The sequence below is a fragment of the Thamnophis elegans genome, chromosome 4, assembly GCF_009769535.1.
Source record: "Thamnophis elegans isolate rThaEle1 chromosome 4, rThaEle1.pri, whole genome shotgun sequence".
NCBI classification, from domain to species: domain Eukaryota; kingdom Metazoa; phylum Chordata; class Lepidosauria; order Squamata; family Colubridae; genus Thamnophis; species Thamnophis elegans.
In genome coordinates this window covers 31,356,595-31,372,955 of record NC_045544.1, presented here as the reverse complement: position 1 = coordinate 31,372,955, position 16,361 = coordinate 31,356,595, and the positions used below count along the sequence as shown (strand labels likewise).

At 37.0% G+C, this 16,361-nt stretch overlaps 1 protein-coding gene across 1 annotated transcript; it reads left to right on the top strand.

Annotated features, from left to right (window-relative positions):
• The first annotated feature begins 846 nt into the window (after positions 1 to 846).
• PPIL6 (peptidylprolyl isomerase like 6) lies at positions 847 to 11,431 on the top strand. The gene is made up of 8 exons (XM_032215014.1): positions 847 to 1,003; positions 2,570 to 2,665; positions 3,250 to 3,438; positions 5,862 to 5,924; positions 7,471 to 7,618; positions 8,392 to 8,448; positions 9,558 to 9,693; positions 11,252 to 11,431. Exons 1-8 carry the CDS (start codon positions 899 to 901, stop codon positions 11,361 to 11,363), a joined length of 906 nt encoding a protein of 301 aa, XP_032070905.1. The 5' UTR covers positions 847 to 898; the 3' UTR covers positions 11,364 to 11,431.
• Positions 11,432 to 16,361: the final 4,930 nt, after the last annotated feature.

Here is a 16,361-nt window from a genome sequence, read left to right as displayed (position 1 = left end):
TGGAACCTCTTCTGTAGGTGTGGCCTGCTTTCTGGGTCCACTGGTGGAACCTCTTCTAAACGGTTCGGTAGATTTGACGAACCGGTTCTACCGAATAGGTGCAAACTGGTAGGAAACCACCTCTGGAATAAACTCATAAAGCAATACACATTTCTTCATCACATGCAGTCAATGATTGATCTAATTTGGGTATATAACATAATGACTTACATGTATATTAAATTTATCATGTTTTCTCAATGATTAACTTTAAGCTCTGTTCTTATGCATGTGACGTTACCTTACATGCTGTTTTTATCAGCATGTAAGCTTAAATACGGCAAGAATTAATTTGTTTAACTGTACTAATCAAGAGAACAAAAAATTGCCCTTTAGCAAAGCCCACCACCAATCCAAAAGCACTTTATGTTATTATCGAGATTTTAAGCAAATGTTATTATCATCTGTGTAAATTAATTCTACAGGGCACCATTAATCAATATGTACTATCAAAATAATTCCCTCAAAACACGAATGTATAGGCAAGAAAAGTATTAAGTATGTTGGTTTCTTCTCAGTGGGTATCACAGCTCAACATGTTCAGTGAGCCAACACACCACTATCTCATGATGATATTTCATTGGAAAATCAACATTCTGGGCTGATAACAACAGCTAGTTATCAGATTTAAACGCACCTCCCAGCTGGCCGGTTGGGTTTCATGTTGCATGATTAGATAAAAGGGAAAGTCTGATGAGAATCAGTTGCTGGCTGGCAGAATTCCCAGTTGGAGAGAACGGTCGCACCTGATTGGAGTTGCTATGGTGAGGGGACTTGTTGATTTTTCTCCTGCTGCTGCTGCTTGAGAAGAAGTTGGGCGGCTGAAAAGCAAAGAGAAGAGAGATAAAACTTTGTGGCAATGTGGCCGAAGAACCCATGTGGTCAGTCCATAAAGTGCCAAGAAGTGGAGGTGGTGGGCCTGCTCACTGAACCTTCCTTTCACATGGCAGCTCACGCAGCGGAGGTAATTCCCAGGGCCCAGGTCCTTGTTGCAAATTCACTGCTTACATCTTGGGGAACTGCTTCTTTTTTCCTTGTTGCTCTTTGTGTTGATAATGTTGCCCCTGAGCTCTTTGGACCACAAACATGGTATTGCAAAGGCTCAATGAATGGTAGATTCTTCCAGAACAGAATTGTCGGTTGAGCTCAAGATTTAAATGTGTTATAAAAACTAATGGGTGGAAAGTTAGTTAAAGAGAGATCCAACCTAAAAGGAAGGAGAAATTTTTGGATATAACAATGGATCAATGGAATAGTTTGCCTCCCGGAGTTGTACGTGCTTCATCATTGAAGGTTTTCCAAAATAAACTGGACAACCATTTAATGGGGATGGTATAAGATCTCTTGCCTTGAGGAGGTTGGACTAGAAGACTTCTCAGGTCCTTTCCAGCCCTATGATTCTATCTTCTATGCTGTCAGTATGCAGTTATAAGGTAGGCTTTTGTAACTTTAAAAAAATAATGCTCCTGACAAACTGGCCATTCCTACATTTCTCGTGGCTTTTGTAGCAGCTAATGGACTTATAAAATAAATAAGTATAAACTAAAATAAATTTCCTTCCGTTGGGTAGAAATAAAACTGTCATTTCCTTCATGGTGGAGAAAAACTGTCCCCAAGTGACTGTTTTCAAATGTTTAGTTCAGTTGCTGAAAATCTTTGCAGATGTGGAGATATGGAGAATGTCACACTAGGAGGGAATTATGTCTGCACAAAAAGTACTGAAAAAGTAAATATTCTTACTATTCAAGCAGCTATATGAAGGCTGTTTCTCCTAGGCCACTTCATGTCAACTCACACATTATTATGAAAAACCAAGAATTAATTAGTTGAGTAGACTAAAAGGGTGTTAACCAATTAAATCCACTGATGGAATGCCTTCTTCATTGACTGTGGAGGAGACATCTATCCTACAACTTCTCATCTCCTTTAAAGAGTTGGGAGGGCTACAAAGAAAAGCAAGTAGGGATGTAGGAGAGCTACTATGAACAAAATGGCTAAACCAAAGGGAAGGCAACTAAAATTTTACATTTATCAATAACTCTCAAGAGTAGATTTTTCTGTGAAAGGATATTGACCTTCATTCAGATACTTAGTTCTGATGCTACATCATAAATATATGTCAGTTCATTACACGTACTTCCTAGATTATGAGATACAATGAAATATATTGTAGAGGGAGGTGGAAGCTAACTAAGAACCATTCAGTTGAACTGATGCTTGATAATATACATTTCTTGACTTGCAAGTCTCCTTTTGCAAGTCTCCATTGTGTAAGCTGTTTTTAGCCATTTTACTCATGTATAATAAATGCAAAAGAAATTGACATCTTATCATTATCACGATAAAACTTGCATGATGTATGATAGGAAGTAGAGTTGTATAAATTCCTCACTTATAAGTGATCCCAAAATATTGTTACTTAAGTAACTTATATGATCTGCTATATGTGTTATAATGGTTATGTTTAGGAGCACTATTATAAAATATAAAACATAGCTCAGTCTTTAAAACTTTTTTCTTGCATATTTAGACTCTTAGGAGAAATTTCCCCACCAAGATAGCTGAGCCTAAAGTACTTCCTTTATTGCAGTTTGCATGGGATGAATATCTACAAGAAAAAAAGAAGGTATATTTTAATTTCTGGTTATATTTTTACAATATGCTTATTTATAGTTAACTATGGTAGTTTTATTATTCTAATTTCAGAATTTGCATACCACACTGAACTGCAAAGTAGTTGTTCAAACTGGTTTGAACAACATGGTAGGTTAAATATAGTTGGCTAATTTCTGATTGTGTGACTTCTATTTCGAAATCAGGACAAATTAGCCTAAATTAAGGAGAAGTGATTTGTTTGAGGTCTAACATTATAACATATTATACTAAATTATGATTTGTTGAATAAACCACAATTGACAAAGAATCTGGAATTCCACAATAAAACAAGCCAGAAGGAACGATTTATGGCTTAGTATGATGCATTTAATATAGCCAGTAATTTACAGTTGAAGAAACAGAAAGACAGGTTAGAAATTCAGTAATAAATAGGAAATCCTGATCAACTTATGTAATGCTTTCAAACTTGAATCTTTTAGCAAAAACTCATCGTTATCTTTTGAGATCTATTCTTAATTTTATCACCAATGTAAAATGTTTAGGGATTTTCTATGGTATGTGTATCAGTCTTTAATATATTTTTTCTGATCGCAGGAACTGAGAGGTGAAACATGGGAATATCCATCCAATGTGCTGTGTTTTGTTGATGGTCAGCTTCTTGGAGATGAAAAAATGCTGCTGAAGTGGGCTTATGATGTTTGGGATTATAAAGACTTTAAACCCAAAGCACTTTATGAAGCAATTACATCAGATTTCCTCACAAAATACTTAAAAGCCAAAAAGGTGATATTTGGATTTTTAGAAGTTTCACTGATGGCTATACAATATTTGGAATTTACATAAAATTATATGTAATTCATTTGTTTAATTTTATAAAGTTGAAAAGGCTTTAGAAAATTAGGGGTAACAAGGAGAATTTCAATTCATAGATTTTCTCCCAATTTTTAAGTTGCTCTAGTCATCACTTTGTGGCATTTAAACCACATAAATCTTACTAAACACTAACATTAAAACCATAGATTTAAATCCCTCTCTTCTTCCTTATATCATGCTTTACAGATAAACACCAATAATAGCTTCTGACAAATTTATGGCTGTCCAAAATCCCACCCTCCAGGAAAGTCCAAACAATCCTCACAAATAAACTAAAATGGATTGCTAGTGACATTTCCAGGCCAAGCAAGGATATGCCAGCATCCTTTTTAAATTGAAATATTGAATGCATCTATGTGGGAGGCTGTAGTATATTTCATTATCAGTGATGCTGGAGCCATGATAAGCCAGTTTATAACTCCAGGGCCATCACTGGCTGTATGACTCAAGCCGGTAATACTTATTTGCTATTTAGTTTTCAATTGTGTATATGTATGTATGTATGTGTGTGTGTGTGTGTGTGTGTGTGTGTGTGTGTGTGTGTATGTATGTGTATGTATGTATGTGTGTGTATATATATATATATATATATATATATATATATATATATATATATATATATATATATATATATATATATGAATGAAAATATGCAATATGCCAGTTGAAAAATAATAGAGATTGTCAGTGAGTGAGTAAATGATTAAAAACAGGCTGCTGAGGTCCAGAGCTCAGTCTGGATGGCTGAGCTTGTCAGGAATCATGCACTTCCAAGGTAAATAGCAACTGTCCCATTAACATCTTTCAGCTGCCTCTCAAGGGCATATGAGATTGGCCAATATCATGAATTCAGAAGAACAGGAAGAAAAAGCCTACACCTTGGAGCACAGCTGCATCTGAATTCTTTGCACGGCTGTGCGCAAACAAACAAACAAACAATTTAGGGCTTCACTCTTAACTGGCATAAAGATTCTAATATAGCCATGTCACACTTTAGAGTTTTCTGCCAAATCAAGCCAAGTGTTTAATAAGGGTGAAGTGTCTGGAATGCTGTGAGTTCCTGCCGAGTCTGATGCAAAAATTGGTAATGTACATGATATGGAAGTTATCGTGCAGCTCAGATCTGGGATGGAAAATAAATGTTTGGCCCTATACCATAAAAGGCTTGTTGAATGGACTACATCAGGGGTGTCAAACTCACGACAACACATTGTCATCACGGGACATATCGCAACTTGTTTTCCCCTTCATTAAACCAGGGGTGGGCATGGCCGGTGTGTTACACATCTGGCTCGTGGCCCTGGAGTTTGACACCCCTGGACTACATTCTCAATCCATTTTGGGGACAAAATGATCCCCAAAAGCTCCCCAAAAAGTCTGCTCCCACCATCTCAAGAATGCAGTGTGGAACATAGGCGATCACTCACTGTGAAAGTTCAGAGTTTATCTTGCAAAAACTGTTTTGATCTCAGGCTTAATGTCTGCTAAAATAGCAGTGGTACAATGAAGCTGGAAATAATTTCATTTTAATCATTCACAAAGGAGGAAGGTTGTTTTTTTAAAAAAAACAACAACCATATTTTCAGTATTATTTACTCTAATTTACATTAATACATACTTTTCTCTAAAAAAACACTATTGTTGCCTACAGAGTTTCAACTGTGGCATGTTTGCAGGCCTTGCTGTTCCTTGACAGGTGTGCTTTCACTATCCTGGTTTATGTGGTGACTTTCATTCCATTTATTTATTTATTCATTCATTTGTTTGTTTCTTTCTTTATTACTAAATTTATACACCACCACCCTCCCTATCCAAAGCTATCTATGTACTTCATTGAGTTCCATATAGTCCTTCATAGAACCCTTATGAAGCTTTGGCACACCCTTCCCAGCATAGGTTCAGTAACAGTGAATAAGTGGAAAACCTGGGGATGACCAGGAATTAATTCAAGCCTTAAAACACAGCTTGCCTACTGAATGAAAATCTCTTCTCCTTGCTTAAATTTCACAGATACATTGGATTGTTCTATATATCCTCAGTTCACATTTGATCTAAGATGAATCCTGAGCCTCTGCTATTAACATGTACTCTGGAATGCTTTCCAGACTCATCCATATGATGTCTGAGTTCTTTTGGAAGTTTAGTTGATGATTACTGATCAAATATGCTAAATATTGACAAGCTATAGCTTCAGGGAAATGCTGATGAAATTGACTACTTACTGGAATGTGACCATTTACCTTCTGAAGCATGACTCAGTGTCAGAAGGGAGTAATCTTTATCCAGTGATTCATTCACTTTAACCATAGGGTTTGGTTTCTTTATCTTGGCAGCATATGTTTGTTTTCATGGAAATAGCCATTCAGGAAGTTTCGATTGGAAAATTGCTCTTTGAGGTAAGTTGCCCAAGGAAAAGACAAACAATCCTTGTTTTTATCTTGTACATGGAAGCAAATACACTTAGGTTCAAAACTGTTACTTAAACACTTAAGGTCCAATTCCTGATGTAAAATCAACTACACGTTCGAACATGGATGGACGTTAGAGAATGAGTGCTCATCAGAATTATTTGGATGACAATGCAATAGTGTGTACAACATTTCTGGTCTCTAGAGCCTAAATTTTGTCGCTTCAGCTTGGTCAAGTATTGGTTTGATCAGTCAGTTTTATTTTAAAATATTTTGTGCCCACTAATGGGTGCAAAGTTGTAAATTTTATAAAATCCATTTTTACATAAGTACTTTAAAAATGCATGTGAAAAGTGTCAACTTAGAATGTCAAACTCCCAGCCCATGGGCTGGATGCATCATGTGCTGCCCACTCCCAGTTTAGCGAAAGGGGGAAAAGTCCCGATATGTCATGTGACGCCACCATGACTATGTGAGTTTGACACCCCTGCCTTAGAAGGTACAATCCCTTCTACCTTGTACAGTATATGTATGCATAGGCATATGTGTAATAAAGAGAAAGGAATGACTTTTGAAGATGCAATGCCTTCTCAGAACATAAAAACAAATATATTTTGATTTAGATTTTTTTCAAATGCAAACTTATGCTTACTTGATGAAATAAATGAAATAAAACTTAAAGGATTTATTAAAGCTGCAATCCAGTAAATTACTGCCAATTCTCCTCAAACCTTTTTGTTTCTTCTTTAACATGTTTAGCATTATACCATAAGAGTTTTCCAATCAAGCAGTTCATTCTCTCTCTACATCTATCTATCTATCTATCTATCTATCTATCTATCTATCTATCTATCTATCTATCTATCTATCCATGCATGCATGCATGCATGCATGCATGCATATTGAATTTCTGCATTGTGTCCTTGTGAACATTCCCAAATGATTCACAGTAAATGTAAAATAAGCTATTGCAACATGCAAATACTAAAATTAATGTTATCATAACACCATGGAAAATAGATCTGTGCATTCCCTCTCTTAAAACATAAACCAAAAGCTCTTTAGAAGAAAAGGAGTTTAAAAACCTCCTGAAACATAACTGAAACATTGACAGGAGAACCCCTTGGCAAGGGACAGGTGTTCCAAAAGAGAGGCAACACCATTGCCAAGGGCTGTTAGCGTTATTGCTTTATTGGTCAGTTGAGATGGGTGAAATGATAGTGAGCAGTTGAACTGAGGCAGAAAAGTAATTCTATGGCACCATAAAATAATAGAACAGATAACAGTAGGAGGCCATGCTCAAGACCTCAATCTCTGAATCATGTTTCTTTGTTCCTGTTTTAAAATGCATTGTCTTTTCTCATGAGGATAAAACACTCATTTTAAAAAGATATCACAATCTTTGATAAAAAAAAATCTGGAATATACATAATTAATTGTGATCCTTTGATCTCATAAATTAATGTAATGTTTCTTTTCCTACTGACCTCAGGAACTGAGCTTCTGAAATTTTCCATATTCTTCTATTGTCCAGCTCTATTCTGATATCTGCCCCAGAACATGCCATAATTTCAAGTGTTTATGTACAGGAGAGAAAGAGAACCCTGAGTCTGGACTGGTACTCACTTACAAGAATTCAATTTTTCATCGAATTGTAAAAAATGGCTGGATACAAGGAGGAGGTATGTACTGAAACCTGTTCATGGAGTGAAGCATGGGACAGGTTTGGTATACTATCCAGCATGTGAGAGTGTTCTTCCACCCTATCACCAGAATAAAACCAAACCTTAAGATAAGAATTATATTTTTACTTAATCACATGTCAGTAAATTAAAAAGCATGGAGGAAAAATAAAACATGGAGCAAATTTTTACACAAAATTTAAAGTTTATATAAATTTATCTGGATGGAAGCCTTTTATTCAGATAGAAGCAAGCCTAAACATAGAATAGTCATTAAGTATATATTTAATAAAGATGTTGTGGGCTTTCTGTTACAACAACATTTGAGAACTTGTGGTCCTCTGACTGCTGTTGAATTATCCTTCCCAGGGACCAAGCTAACATGACCAGTCCTGGATGTCGAGAGTTGTATTTCAGCAACAACTGTAATACTATGAGTTCCCTATATTACAGGATCTGTTAATAATAACTATTAAACTAACTCTTCCCAATATCATGAAATATATAAGGGCTTCTCAAGCGTGGATATGTATGTAAAGTTCTAGACAACCGTTTCACTGAAAGAGAACTATTAGAATCATTTTACAGATAATCTATAAAATAGTCATTTATATATAATTTTGTGCTTTTCCTTTTTCTGATATTTTTCCTAATTTTGCTTCAAGACAAAAATTACAAATCATAATATTATATATGACAGTGTTATTTAAAATTCTGTTTTATGATATCAAAAATAATGTATTATTTTATTTTATTTTTCATAATACACGTAGATATAAATGGTGGAACAGGAACTGGAGGTGAATCCATATATGGACCCGTGTTTGAAGGTAGAAGTATTTTCTTAAACAAAGCTGGTCCTACATAAATAGCAGATATGTGTTTCACACATATCATAGGCAATGATTATATCCTAGATGTAAAAAATAATCTTCTAAGAGAAACAGAATTGAAAGAAATAGCGTAAAATAGAGTTACTGAGATATTGAAGCTCTTACTTTAATCAGTGCAAATGCCAATCATTTGTATTACAAGTGCCATTTTCCACTTCCTCATAAAAAGGGTCAGGTTTGAGCTGAAGAGATTCAGAAGCAGTTTAGAACTCAAATGTTCCAAATTCTCGATAGTTCACAAGGTGGTTTGATTTTTGGCCATCATCACCAGGAGAAGTAAAGCTATAAAGCATGGAGAGCAATAGACTATTCCTAGGAACCACAGAGCAAATCACTGTCATGTTAAGGAATAGTGGGGAGCTCGATTTTGAGGTGGATTTGTGAATTGTACATAATAGGTATTTCTCATCTTTCTGTCTAAAACTGGGGATGATCAATACTTTTTTCTGGTTGCATTATAGATATTACAATGAACTAAGGCAAGCAGACAAGTGAATACAGTGCTAGAAAAAGTAAATTAGTGGACCATAGAGAATGTGCTTACACTATAGCCTTATTTACAGGGAGCCAGGATAAAGAGCAACCTGGTTTCAGCCCCAACCAGGTCTCTTTAGGGCCAAACCAATTCCCCGTAAATCAAATGATTCAGTCCATGTCATCTGAGAGGTAAACTGCTCCTTCTGGTGTCCATGATCAAGAAACCTCAGAGATCCTCTACAAAAACAAGGCATGTTGACATGTACTCCAACTCCACTTCAATGGGGGAGTAAAACCATATAGAGAAACAAGTGAGTATGCATTATGGTGCTGACTGTGATGAAGGACCAGGGAAAGAAGGCTATTAAAAAGGAAGCAACAGCCTCCCAGCCTCTTTTGCAAGAACTGGAAAGACTAAGAAAATGACCTCTGGATTGACTAACCAAGACTTCTTAACTTGTGCAGATTAATTCAATGGGGATAAAGACAGTTTCATCAGCCTTGGTATGTTTATATGTAGGTACATCCACACATGCACACCAATATATTGCTTATTGTACTGTTTTTAGATGAAAGTTTTGCAGTTCCCCATGATAAGAGAGGGATTCTTGGAATGGTCAACAAAGGACGTCACACCAACGCATCCCAATTCTACATCACGTTACAACCGGCACCATATCTGAATACCAAATATGTGGCTTTTGGGTATGTGTAAAAAGTCACTCTGGGTATCCCAAGTATAAATGTTGTAACTGAAACATGGGAACATTTTCTTTTCTTTTTTAATGTTTCTCTCCTGCCTTTCTTCTATCATGAAACTCAAAGCAATATTAGTGGGACGATTCACTGAAGTGAGGTAGCTGCATTATTCTATCTTGTGGAATACCACAGTGGTGTAATCCTCTGACGTTTGCTACCAGTTCAGTTAGTCTGCCACCGAGTGCACGATTTGTGCACGCATGTGTGCCTGAGGTGCACCCGCAGTGCTAAAAAAAGAACATTTTGAAGTTTTGGTCGCCACGATGTAGAAAAGATGTGGAGACTCTAGAAAGAGTGCAGAGAAGAGCAAAAAAGATGATTACGGGACTGGAGACTAAAACATATGAAAAACGGTTGCAGGAACTGGGGATGTCTAGTTTAATGAAAAGAAGGACTAGGGGAGACATGATAGCAGTGTTACAATATCTCAGGGGTTGCCACAAAAAAGAGGGAGTCAAACTATTATCCAAAGTACCTGAGGGTAGAACAAGAAGCAATGGGTGGAAACTAATCAAGGAGAGAAGCAACTTAGAACTGAGGAGAAATTTCCTGACAGTTTGAACAATTAATCAGTGGAACAGCTTGCCTCCAGAAGTTGTGAATGCCCCAACATTGGAAGTCTTTAAGAAGATGTTGGATAGCCTTTTGTCTGGAATGGTATAGGGTTTCCTGCCTAGGCAGGGGGTTGGACTAGAAGACCTCCAAAGTCCCTTCCAACTCTGCTATTGTATTGTATTAACTGTGCTGATTCACTTAACAACTGTAGCAAGAAAGGTTGTAAAATGGGGCAAAATTCAATGTCTCACTTAACACAAAATTTGGGCTCATTTGTGGTCGTAAGTCAAGGACTACCTATATGTAAGAGAAACACTGAACTTTTATCCACCTTGCCTAGGCAGGGGGTTGGACTAGAAGACCTCCAAAGTCCCTTCCAACTCTGCTATTGTATTGTATTGTATTGAAGTCTTGCGAGTCTGCAAAGGTAAGTAGAACAGGGAGGGGGAATCCGCTGTGATTTAGATTAGCTAAAAAGCAGGAAATCTGACCATTCTAGCTAACATAAATCGTGCGTCACAGCTGATCGTTGCCCAGCAGATCATCGGAAATATTGGTTCGCCTGACCAGGTAATATTTTACCCCTGGAACATCATGCTCCCAACAATTCAGCAGGCAACCCATCCTTTTAGCCTCCCGGAAGGTCTTCAAGACTGGCTGTTTTTCCAGGCATTGGGGCAGAGTGATAAGAGCGCGTCGGTAACTATTGGGGAATCCTAGAAGATGGTTGGGGTACCAAGTGTTTTAGTTCATTTTAGTGTTTCTTTCTTGATTATATGGTTTATAATTTTATTACTGCTAAGAGCAGCCCAGAGTTGTATTTCAAGATGGTCGGCCATAGATATCAAACAAACAAACAAATAGTACTCTTAAACTATGGCTTAATATCAATCCAACTGACATAAATTCCAAGGATTTACTTGGGTTTCTTTTTTAATTATTACTTTAGACAGGTGATCGAGGGCTCAGATGTTCTCCGGGAACTGGAACTAATACAAACCTTCAATGAGAGACCCGTGCTACCATGCAGAATTATTAATTGTAATGTTTTCCAGCCATGATTACTGTAGATGTTAATTTAATTTAATTGTATAGCTCTGTTCTGATCGTATGATTTGTAGCAGTTAAAAAGTTGACAAATAAAATTACTTTTTAATTTTTGCAAAAGAATAAAAACACTTGTCCTTTTCCTTTCCAAAGCAAAATAGTCATGTGAAAAAGAAAGTACATCTTATTTGAATTCTATGGTTATATATCTGAGGACATAGTAAAAATAATTTGGTCCTTAGCAGTTCTTAAAACTACCGGTAGATAAAATACAGCCTCAGATGAACAACAACACTTGATATATTACACCAGGTCATTATTTATTTTACAAAAAGCAAGCCAAAATGGAGAAGCCAAGTGTGGGGCAATCGTGATGTTTTGCTTAATGATTGGTGCACTTAGTGATGGAATTGCAATTAGGGTCACTAAGAGAGGACTACCTGTATGCATATAATCATACTCTTGAATATTTTGGGCTACAAAATATTATGGAACCTGTAGATGGCAGCAGAAAATTCCCCACAGCTCTTTTCTGCTATCTAGTGTAAAACTGGCTTCGGCAGCCCATGTCTGATGGCTTCACCTTTGTGAGCAGTACCCTGCTTCCCTGAAAATAAGACCTTCCCGGATAATAAGCCCAATCGGACTTTTGAACACATATGCTGAAATAAGCCCTCTCCCGAAAATAAGCTCTCCCCGAAAATATTGCAACACAGCAGCAGCCATAAGGTGACCACACTTGCTGCCTCCTGCACCTCAAAAATAATAAGACCTCCCTGAAAATAAAGCCAAACACTTACTTTGAGGGTCAAACCTGTCTTATTTTCGGGGAAACACAGTATATATGGGTGTACTGGATGAGTGGATGGGTGCCTTCAAGTCAGTCTCGACTCTTGGTGACTGCCTAGAAAGTCCCTGCACTTTTCTTGGTGAGATTTTGGAAGTGGTTTGCCATTCCCTCCTTCCTTCCATGAGACAATGACTGGCCCAAAGTCATCATCTAGCTTTGTGCCTAAGGTAGGACTAGAATTCCTAATGTCTCAGTTTCTAGCCTGAAGCCCTAACCACTACATCAAATTGGTTGGTGCAGCCTGTGGATTAGGGATTTTTTAGCCCAGAACAGACTGGATTCAGAATATCATCATTACAAGCAATTAAATGTGAGGCTGAGAGTGGTATAATACTTTTAGAAGGAAATAAGGCACAATGACGTACCAGTTTTGCCCTAGCCTGAAAATCTGTGTTATCATTTACTAGCTGAACATTCATTCCACGAACAAAGGATCCCTTTTATCACTTGGGAGAGCCTAGTGCCACTTTGGATCTCCACAATGCTGCTAATCAAAGCACAACTTATAAATTATTTATTTAGAACTTTTATATAGTGCCGAACTCCAATAATGTGACTCTGGGTGGTCAAAAATACAAAAGAGAGAAACCACATACGACACCACTAAAGTGAACTAAAATGTTTCAAAGATGATCAGAATTAAAAGACATCTCTCCATTTTTCCACCTCAATCACTTGTATACCCAGCAAGCTATCATACAACATTGCATAGGATAGAGACAAATTCCTCAGCTATCTTGACCTCTGTTTTACAGATTTTATAACTGGAGTTAAGTTTAATCAAGTATTTTGTCACAAAATCTTTATCTTCAGAAGATATCCTTAAAAATCTAACATGTGATTTAGCAACAAACTCAGTAGTTTATTCCCTTTGAGTCAACAAGTCCAAAACATAAATCTTCTTTCAAGATGGATAAAGTTTTGGATTTATGTTTTGGACTTGTTGACTCAAAGGGAATAAACTACTGAGTTTGTTGCTAAATCACATGTTAGATTTTTAAGGATATCTTCTGAAGATAAAGATTTTGTGACAAAATACTTGATTAAACTTAACTCCAGTTATAAAATCTGTAAAACAGAGGTCAAGATAGCTGAGGAATATACTGAGTAAATAAGTAAATAAAAACATTGTGAAAGACTTATCTGAGATTCTAAAAAGATCATTTTCTATTTTCTCTTTTGTTCAAAGAGAATTAGATTTGTTTAACTAAACAAATTCATTTGCTATTTTAACACTGTCGGGCATTTCATAACCAATGAAATAACACTGTTTTCTTATTCAGGAAGCACTAAAGAGATTCTCTAATTTTAATATTATCCAATAACATGTTTTGTTATTCATCTTGAGAATCACAATGAATTATGAGGTATATTTGATTTATTCAAATATAAACCAAAACCAAAACCAAATGGACCTCTGATTAGACTGGTAAAGAATTTGTTCATCATAACAATGCTTAAGCATTAGTAATCTGCCACCTTTTGTAGCTGAGTGCTGCATTTGAGCTTTGAGTGTGGTGGGGCCAAAACAAAATTAATATTTGGATTAATTTTTTTAAAATTTTAAGTACAATTGAATATATACTGTTACTTCTTATACATTTAATACATCCGCATTAAATCAACATTACAGCTTGATGACAACTTTTAAAGGGATTCTTAGAGACTGGTCTTATGTAATTTTAACTTGTGATAATGATGTGTCAGTAAACATACTATGGGTCAATCTCAAAGGTGTTCAAAAGGCAACTGTACTGTCCTATTGTTTTTTTCTTCCACTGCAGCTTCTTGGATGAGGAAGGGAAAAAAACGAGAAATCCCAGTTGTCTTTTGAACAACACTTTTGGGACAACCATAACCTGGATAACAGAGAAACTCCAGACATTATGGGTTTTGTGTTATCATTCGCATCCAGTGATGTTTCAGGCGTGGCGCACTACCAAATTACTGCCCTTTGGAGGATAATAACTGATATATTTCAGTCTACAGGTTACGAATTGATTGGCTTCATAGATTCACCTTATATAACAGTGGTTGAACGCACACGTCCCCATCAGATTTTAGGAAAGACACTATAAACATGAGACATAGTACTCCCAGAAACACCCCAAATCTATATGTATTTCAGATTACAGGTTGTATGGAGGGTTTTTTTTAATGCAAAAGGGGATGGGGAATTGTCCCATATGTAGAGCAACTATCCTCCTTAGGGAAAGGGTAGGCAGTAAAACCATCAACCCAACCTGCTAAACCTGTTCAACCACTAGTTTTTAACTGTTCTTGTTAAAATGGGAGAGGGAGTGAAGATATATATCAGTTTATCAATGTATAAACTGAATGTTTTGTTCAGCAGAGGTTAAGACACCATAGATCTAGAAACTTTAAATATCTCGCTTATAAAGCATGATTATATTTGTAATCATCTTTGTAACCAAAAGGCATTCAAGGTGGATAAGAGTTCAGTGTTTCTCTCACATATAGGTAGTCCTTGACTTACGACCACAAATGAAGCCAAAATTTGTGTTAAGTGAGACATTGAATTTTGCCCCATTTTACGAGCTTTCTTGCTACAGTTGTTAAGTGAATCACCGCAGTTAATACAATACAATAGCAGAGTTGGAAGGGACCTTGGAGGTCTTCTAATCCAACCCCCTGCCTAGGCAGGAAACCTTATACCATTTCAGACAAATGGCTATCCAACATCTTCTTAAAAACTTCCAATGTTGGGACATTCACAACTTCTGGAGGCAAGCTGTTCCACTGATTAATTGTTCTAACTGTCAGGAAATTTCTCCTCAGTTCTAAGTTGCTTCTCTCCTTGATTAGTTTCCACCCATTGTGTCTTGTTCTACCCTCAGGTGCCTTGGAGAATAGTTTGACTCCCTCTTCTTTGTGGCAACCCCTGAGATATTGGAACACTGCTATCGTGTCTCCCCTAGTCCTTCTTTCTATTAAACTAGACATACCTAGTTCCTGCAACCATTCTTCATGTTTTAGTCTCCAGTCCCCTAATCATCTTTGTTGCTCTTCTCTGCACTCTTTCTAGTCTCCACATCTTTTCTATATCGTGGTGACCAAAGCTGAATGCAGTATTCCAAGGGTGGCCGTACCAAGGCATTATAAAGTGGTATTAACACTTCATGTGGTCTTGATTCTATCCCTCTGGTTTTTTAGCCTAGAACTGTGTTGGCTTTTTTGGCAGCTGCTGCACACTGCTGGCTCATATTTAAATGGTTGTCCACTAGGACTCCACGATCCCTTTCACAGTTACTACTGTTGAGCAAGGTACCACCTATACTGTACCTGTGCATTTCATTTTTGTTGCCTAAATGTAGAACCTTACTCTTTTCACCATTGAATTTCATTTTATTAGGTAGTGCTCAATGTTCAAGTTTGTCAAGATCCTTCTGTATCTTTAGCCTATCTTCTGGAGTGTTGGCTATTCCTACTAGCTTGGTGTCATCTGCAAATTTGATGAGTTCCCCATTTATTCCCTCATCCAAATCATTGATGAAGATGTTGAAGAGTACTGGGCCCAAAACCGAGTCTTGGGGTACTCCACTGCATACTTCCCTCCATGAAGATGCAGTTCCATTGAGGACTACATGTTGAGTGCGGTTGGTCAGCCAGTTACAAATCCACCTGGTGGTGATGCTGTCTAACACACATTCTCCTACTTTATCTAGTAGTAGGTTATGGTCTACCTTATCAAATGCCTTACTGAAGTCCAAGTAAACTATATCGACGACATTCCTCTGGTCCACTAATTTTGTCACATTATCAAAGAATGCAATAAGATTAGTCTAGCGTGATCTGTTTTTGACAAACCCATGTTGGCTTTTGGCTATTAGTTTGTTTGCTTCTAGGTGTTCGCTAATTCGTTGCTTGATTATCTTTTCCAGAATCTTCCCTGGTATTGAGGTCAGGCTGATAGGTCTGTAGTTTCCTGGATCTGTTTTTTTCCCTTTTTTGAAGATGGGAACCACATCAGCTCTTTTCCAGTCCTCTGGTAGTTCCCCAGTGCTCCATGATCTATGAAAGTTATAGTTCAGTGGTTCTGAGTTCTCGTCTGCCAGTTCCTTCAGATCCCTGGGGTGTAATCCATCCGATCCTGGTGATATGTTAGTAACCCACTTATTAAGTGAATCTGGCTTCCCCATTG